The sequence below is a fragment of the Zeugodacus cucurbitae genome, chromosome 5, assembly GCF_028554725.1.
Source record: "Zeugodacus cucurbitae isolate PBARC_wt_2022May chromosome 5, idZeuCucr1.2, whole genome shotgun sequence".
NCBI lineage: Eukaryota > Metazoa > Arthropoda > Insecta > Diptera > Tephritidae > Zeugodacus > Zeugodacus cucurbitae.
Window position 1 is genome coordinate 61925144 of NC_071670.1, and position 7545 is coordinate 61932688.

The 7545-nt window shown below is 36.2% G+C and overlaps 2 protein-coding genes across 2 annotated transcripts; one reads left to right on the top strand and one right to left on the bottom strand.

Moving 5' to 3' along the window:
• Positions 1–23: 23 nt before the first annotated feature.
• Positions 24–1370, bottom strand: LOC105208915 (uncharacterized). The gene is made up of 4 exons (XM_011179014.3): positions 1002–1370; positions 709–944; positions 445–642; positions 24–379 (listed from the first exon to the last, which is right to left on the bottom strand). The coding sequence occupies exons 1-4, from the start codon at positions 1272–1274 to the stop codon at positions 175–177; spliced, it is 912 nt and encodes a 303-aa protein (XP_011177316.1). The 5' UTR covers positions 1275–1370; the 3' UTR covers positions 24–174.
• A 1707-nt stretch (positions 1371–3077) lies between these two features.
• On the top strand, positions 3078–6199 carry LOC105208916 (protein tilB). The gene is made up of 5 exons (XM_011179015.3): positions 3078–3219; positions 3284–4133; positions 4188–4396; positions 4557–4596; positions 6043–6199. Exons 1-5 carry the CDS (start codon positions 3210–3212, stop codon positions 6122–6124), a joined length of 1191 nt encoding a protein of 396 aa, XP_011177317.1. The 5' UTR covers positions 3078–3209; the 3' UTR covers positions 6125–6199.
• Positions 6200–7545: the final 1346 nt, after the last annotated feature.

Here is a 7545-nt window from a genome sequence, read left to right on the forward strand (position 1 = left end):
GCAATTAAAAAAAAAAAAACGCGTTTTTGTTTATTTATTTATTTTTATTTCTTCAAATACTCGTTTAGTTAACCAATTTTGTACTACAATAATGCTAGTTGGTTTAGTAATATACACTACTTGCTGAAATTGTTAATTTCTTAAAAAAATGTTTTTTTCTAACTTTTTCATTAACTATGCTTTGTTTAATTGTATCCACTCTGCCTTTGCCACTTCCTTAAACCCGATCTTTCCCAATAACGCTTTCGATTTGTAGTTTTCACTAACAATCCAAGCTGATAAATGCACTTGCTCCACAGCGGCCACTTGTTTGCATAAATATGCAGCCAAAAAGCCGCCTAAACCCTTACGTTGTTCCGTTGGCAACACCTGTAGAATACTGTATAACAAATAATAAATTATTTATTTATTATCAGATACTTAAGCAAACGAAATGAGGCTTACCCTAAACCAGAGAAATCATTTTGAAACGCCCATGCAACCAATTCACCATTTGTATCACTAAAAATGCCCGCAGTCTGATTTAACTCAATTAGACCGCGTACATACGCCAATGAGCCTTCCTTCTTATTGGGCCACAACTCATGTATGAGTGCTGCATTATTGCCGCTTAACTTTTCAACAGTGTAACCAGCTTTTAAGCTAATAAGCGGCAGTGGAAATTTTATCAAAATCTAAATATTTTAATTTAATACAAATTTCACTTACTGCTCCAAAGCATAAACAGCCGCTTTCTCATGCTCCAATATTAAAAATAAGCATAAACGCGCACGTTGCACACTTGCACCGTTCGCTATGGCGATCATTTTCACCTCATCACATAATTCAAGGTCAACATTTGTTAATAACGGCCCCTCTTGCCACTTGATCAAATTAGTTTCACGCAAACACTTTAATACTTCCGCCTGACTTGGCTCCCACGAGTGAAATGAGACGCTTTGGAGCTGAGCAAAGATTGAAATTTTACTTGAAATCTGCTAAAAATGCAACCGCATACTTACAATATCATAGTGCAGGCTCACATAGGTACCAAACTGCCTAAAATCACCATCTCGGTAAGTATAAAAGTTTTTCCGGAACGACAACCATATGTCTGCTGCGTCGCCAGTTTTCACATTGCAATTCAAATTCTTCAGCTGCTCATTCCATTTGTTTTGATTGTACATCAACAGGTAATGGTAGTTTTGCTCGCCATATTTCGCCCGATATAACTGTAGTAATTCTTTGAATTCGTCCTCCGAAAGTGGACGTAGAATATCTTTGTGGCTGTCCATGCTGGCTGGTGCACGTAGAAAATTGCGTCAATTGTTCTAATCTCTTTATTAGTAACATCTTGATATTGATAGGCGACTACTAGCACTTGACTAGCACTTAAATTAATTGAGAGCAGAGTTGCCAAAGCATTTTTAGCGCACATTCTTCAAAAAAAATAAAAAATACCGATATCTGCTCTTCTGCGTTCGTTGAACCCTATAAACTCCCAGACAAAATTTAATGAATACAAAACAAAACATTCAAAAACAATAACAAAAATGCCAAGCATATAAAACACCTTTTGATAATATACATGCATGTGTATGTGTGTATAAAAATGTCTTTTCATATTCATGAGCACTAAAGCTTGATAATGAATTAGAATGTATTTACATTTCTCGTCTACGAAACGAAAATTTTGTTTTTGTAATTGCGTTTAAGAAATTTGGGATCGTCTAGCGATAATCACTGATAAATATGCGACGAGGCAGCAAAAATCTATACATCGATCTCTATGGGCTCGCTAACTTTTACAAAATTTTCAAAGATCGTTCACTCTACCCTGTGAAGTAAGGTAGCTCCGCTTTATCATATCTTCACAACTCAATCCAATTCTGTCTGGTTACATGAGGGATCTCGTGCTGTTCCTATATACCTACTGGCAGAGAAAGGCTAGGGCTATGATCTATATATTCGGGGGTTTGATAGCATTATACGAGGTTTCACTATTGTTCTGCTGACATCATTCGTCTTATTCGTAACAGTCTTTTAAATATCGTGTTTGGAAATGTAGGAACCATTGCCAACTTATAGAACTCATATTAAGTCGTTCCTTAGGTTAGGTTAGGATAGGTTGTAAGGCTGTTTCCCAAAGGGAAAACACACGTAGATTTCCCTGGTTCCCCCCTAGATTAACAATTAGGAATCGACAAAGCGCCCTGAACCTACTACAAATCTGCAGAGATTTTTAATTTCTATATTCGCTATTTCGCGAGCCTGTTCTAAAAAGTGAGATCCAAGAAATATCGTTCTTGATCTCGCAAAGGCAGGACATTCCAGAAGAAAGTGATGAGACGATTTCACCTCACCCTCCTCCATACAGCTTCTACATGTGTTGGTAACTGACCAACGCCTACCCAGCTCAGCCGAAGCCCATCTGTCCAATAGAAGACCGCAGTAGGACAATGGAGCTCCTACATGATTCCATGTTTCTAATAGTGGGTCCGTCGTTCCTGACCTTGCAAGCTCATCAGCCTTACAATTCCCCACGATTTCGCAGTGGCCAGGAACCCAGACTAATCTAATTGAAAAGTATAACGATGACACCGACAGTGAGGATAGGCATTCCTTAACCAACCCTGAGCGCATGGTCAATGAACTCAGGGGCTAGTATCACCGCTCTACTATCCGAGTGGATCGCCACCTCCCTAAAGGTTGTTGCGCTATGAAGCAGTATATCCGGCGTTGCTTTAATAGCAGCCACTTCCGCTTGAAAAACGCTGCAGTAATCGGGAAGCGTGAATCGTTCCTTACTTACATAACTTTTCATCTAAACTCATTGTTATCTTAATAACGATTTTCAGCCGAAATGATGATCCCACAATACTTTTGAAAACGTCCAATTTCAAAATTTATTTGAAGAACTCGGAGAACGGCTTAAAAAAATCATTTTCTACATAGATATTCTTAAAAAATTCTAACCTTTAACCAAGTTACGCCTCTCTTTTGTCAAGAGTTTGTTGTTCTAAAACCAAAATTAAACTTGCTTTGTTCTGAGACACAACAAACTGTAGCACTCAACAAAATTTGAGGTTAGTTAAGGGTTAATTATTGTTTAGATTTGTTGTCAAGGAAACCCGAACCCAGTCATATTTGTTTATTTGAAGCAAAAAAAAAACAATTATGCAACAAACATTTTGTCAAAACGTGAGTAAAGTCAACGCGTTTTCGAAGAAATGGTAAAGAGTAAGTTATAAAGTTAAATATATCAAAAATAACGGTATTAAAAATGTTCCACAAAACACTGCAGTCACAGAAGAATTGGTGCGCAAGAAATGCGAGCATAATGAATGTCTCATCAGCACGCTGGAAGAGCTCTCGCTGCATCAGGAAGACATTGAGCGTATCGAGCATTTGCAGAATTGGTGTCGCGACCTAAAGATTTTGCTGCTGCAGTCCAATCTCATTGGCAAAATAGAGAATCTGCATAAATTGAAGAAATTAGAATACTTAAATTTGGCTATAAACAATATAGAACGTGTGGAGAATCTCGAGGCACTCGAAGCGCTCAACAAATTAGATTTAACATTGAATTTCATTGGCGAACTCACATCGGTGGAATGTTTGAAGGACAACTACAATCTGCGCGAGCTCATACTCACTGGCAATCCATGCTGTGACTATCCGCATTATAGAGATTACGTGATGGCCACGCTGCCGCAACTGCATCGTTTGGATTGTGAGGAGATCAAAATGTCGCAAAAGTTACAGGCTCAAAGGTCGCTCACGGCGCACCGTGCTGTTATTGTACAAAAACAAGCCGATTATTGCATGCAACGTGACGAGCAAAGGGTGCGTGTGGCCGAACAGAGATCGCAGCTGGAGAGCGAAATGGCGCAAATCGACGATGAAGATAGACGTTTGAAAAAATTTTGGGACACCAAAAGTGAGCATTGCCCCGAGACACGCATGGACATAGCCAAATATCATAAATTGGGGCGTGAGAAGAAGACAAACACGACGGAGCTGCAGAAGTCAGTGCGACGTGCCGTAAATCTCTTTGCGCCCTGCGGCCGACCCTACAATCTAAATCAAGCGAAATTGCCATTCAATTTGCAGGACGAATGTAATGAGTACATACTGGAGCTCGGCGTTTACAAGTGAGTGTCTAAAATAGAGTTGTTACAACTGTCTTTAACTCCTTTCCTCCACAGATACTTGGATACATCACAGCTTCAAGTGGATGTCGAGTCGAATTATGTGCGCGTTACAGTGAAAGGGAAAATTTTCCAAATGGCATTCTCGGAGGAGCTCAATATCACCGAGGCAAGCGTCAAGCGATCGCAGATAACGGGTTATTTGCTGGTAAACATGCCAAAGTTGCATGCTAAAGAGATGCTGACCTTGCGACCACAAGTATCAGGTAAGACTTCTAAACTCTCGTCTTCCTTATTCAGACAGTTTAGTTCAACTAAAAGCTTTAAGTTATTTGCTTCAAGAATTTGAGAGATCTTTGAGTACTTTAAATAATAGGAGCATAAGTATATTTATATTAAATGGAAATATATTTTTTTCATTTCCAGATAATAAGGACGTTAGTGCAAGGACACAAGGAAAGAATAGGTAATTATTAATTAATGTAAAACTAAATGATTTTTAATTTCTTTGGGATTGTGTGTATAGTGAATAGACATAGTCTTCTTCTAATAAGAAAGAGGTAATTGAGTAACATGGTTAAGGTCATCACAGCACTCGATATCTCTGAGATGTAACCTTTATAAATTACTTCAAGAAGAATTTCTAAGCGTCTCTGCGAAAGTTAGGAAGACGCTTATGCATTAACGGTGATCCAACGATATTGCATATTGGACGATATTCTTTGGAGACGTCCGTTGGACAGTTCTTAAGACTATTGATTTGATGATGTTCAACTTCTGCCTCGTTGGTGTTGTAGCCGGAATGTTTTCTAAACATTATTGAGGAATTTTGGAAATTTTGACAGTATTTAGGCTAATAAAAGTACGGGCCTTTTACGATTTTGGAGACCCGATTGCTACAAGATCGCGTTTAATATACCTTCAAAATTTCTCAGGAAACTGGGGTGATCTTCAGTGTGATAGTTCTTAAGTCTGTAGAGAAAAGCCCCCAAAGGAATTTAGGAAAATTGGAAATGTCGACAGCCCTTGGCTGAATAAAAGTTCGAACCCATGCCGATTTTGGAGACCCGATAGCCGTAGAAAAGTTTTCTTGTCGCATTCAATATGCTGTTCGAATTTTTCTCTATAATCTAAAATGAACCTTAGGGCAGTTCTTAAGACTGGTGAATTCAAGATGTTCACCCCTTGCCTCGTTGTTGATGGTAGCGGAAAAGATTCCCAAAAAGATAAAATACAGACCTTTTTGGTTGACCCGATCGTCATAGAAATATTCTCTTGTAAGGTTGAACAAACGGTTTAAAAATCTCTCAGGAATATAGCGTAATCCTCTGATTGAAAGTCCTTAAGTCTAGTGAATCCATGATGTTGACTTCTTGTTTCCTTGTTAACTGTAGCAAAAAGCATTCCCCAAAAGAATTTTGAAATTTTGGAAATGTTGACAGTCTTTAGTTGGATAAAAGCTCGAACCCTTTCCGCATTCTGAGATCGGATTGTTACAGGATCGTTTTCTTGTCGTTTTCAACATTATTTTTCAAAATCTCTCAGGAATCTGGACTGATTCTCAGTCTGACAATTCTTAAGTCTGATGAATTAATGATTTTCAACTCTTGCTTCGATTTTACGAAAGCGAAAAGCATTCCTGAAAAAATTGTGGAATTTGAGAATGTTGACAGCCGTTATCTGGATAAAAGTTTGGACCTTTTTCGGTTTTGGAGACCAGATTATCATATGATTATTTTATTAACGCGTTTAAAACGCTGTTTCAAAATCCTTCTGAAATCTAGAGTGATCCTCCGGCTTTGATTAATGCGTTCCTCGACTAATTACTGCTGATTTTCGTCAAATCTAAACTAAAAATACCGTTAAATATAATGAAAATTTTTCAATTAATTTCGTTTCCTTTTATTCACAGCAAAATGGATTTAAAAGGAACTGTGGATATAAAAACGATATGCAGCGACGAACACGCGGATCTACCCGAGCTAATTGATTAAGCTATTTCTTACACACGCCCTCTTAGTAAATAAAAAAAGGCTGCTGATATATATATTTTTTAAATAAAAATCGCATTTTTCTTTATTTCTTGAAAGGGTAGTACTCATTTCTATGTATGTATGTATGTATGTATGTATGTTTGTTTGTTGATTTGTTGTTTTTGTATGACTTTATGCATGCGGATCCTTACAGTACAGTGAGTAATTGTTCGTACAACTACCATTATATATATATATCTATATATTGTATATATGTATACACATGTGCATACTATGTATGCCACTTGGAGAATTGTTTTTGTGTACGTTGTTGTTGTTGTTGGAACCCATTGTATTAATTATATAAATATGTATGTATGTATGTATGTGGTTTAACGCGCAATTACAGATTGATTTCTTACATATTAAATCCATTGATCGAGTTTATATATGTATTTACATGCTTACATACTCGTATGTGAGGCGCATTGTGTGTCCATTTTTTTTGTTTTGTTTTTTGACTTGTGAAATGCGAAATGAAATTTTTAAATTTTGCTTTTGATGTACTGTTATGTAACTGCACGCACATACATACATATGCACTTGCACATATTAAATCTGCTTGTACATATGTATGTATATGTGAGTCTTGTGAAGTTTTTGACAAATTCCATATAATATATAATAATTTGTTTTTGAATTTCTGCGTTTTTCATGTTTCCGTTTACCCCCCTGTCTGCATTTCGTCTGTGTCTTGTGTTTTGTTTGATTTCCTTTAGAAAATTATAAATTCAGCTGCACTTGTTCTTGTTATACGGTTATCATTTGCTTAATTGCTTATGTTTATTGTATTTTGTTTTTGTTTTTGCTTTTGTTTTTGTAATCAAAAATGTTTGTTCTCTGCTATCGATACCGTTATATAATAAATTATTGCTTTAAAAATTGCAATTAAAAATTAATTTCACATCTTGCTTTGCTTGCGGCATACTAAGTATGTGTTGTTGTTGTTGTAATTTGTTTTATTTTTTTTTTGTTGTTTTCTCACTTTTGTTTTGTTTTTGTTTTTAAATTTTTTACTTCCTTCTAATCATACTCATAAAAATAATAGATTTCATCTATTTCTTGCATTTTTTGTTTGTTTTGCTTTTGCTTTTGCTTTTGTTTTTGGTTTTCGGTTTTGCTTTTGTAAAAAATGTAAAGTAGGTCTGTATCTCTTTTAACATACTGATATCTGAAGGCGTAAAATATTCGTTTTGAAATCAACTTTGAATTTGAGTTGTTAATCCTCTCCATTCTTGTTTACATTTGGTTTTGTTCGCTTGTGCTTCTTCTTCTTCCTTCTCTGCTGCTTACACATTTCGATTGTTTCTTAATGCTAAATTTAATTTAATATTTTTTTGTTTTTTTTTTGTTTTTATTGAATTTTCTTCATACAAAATAAA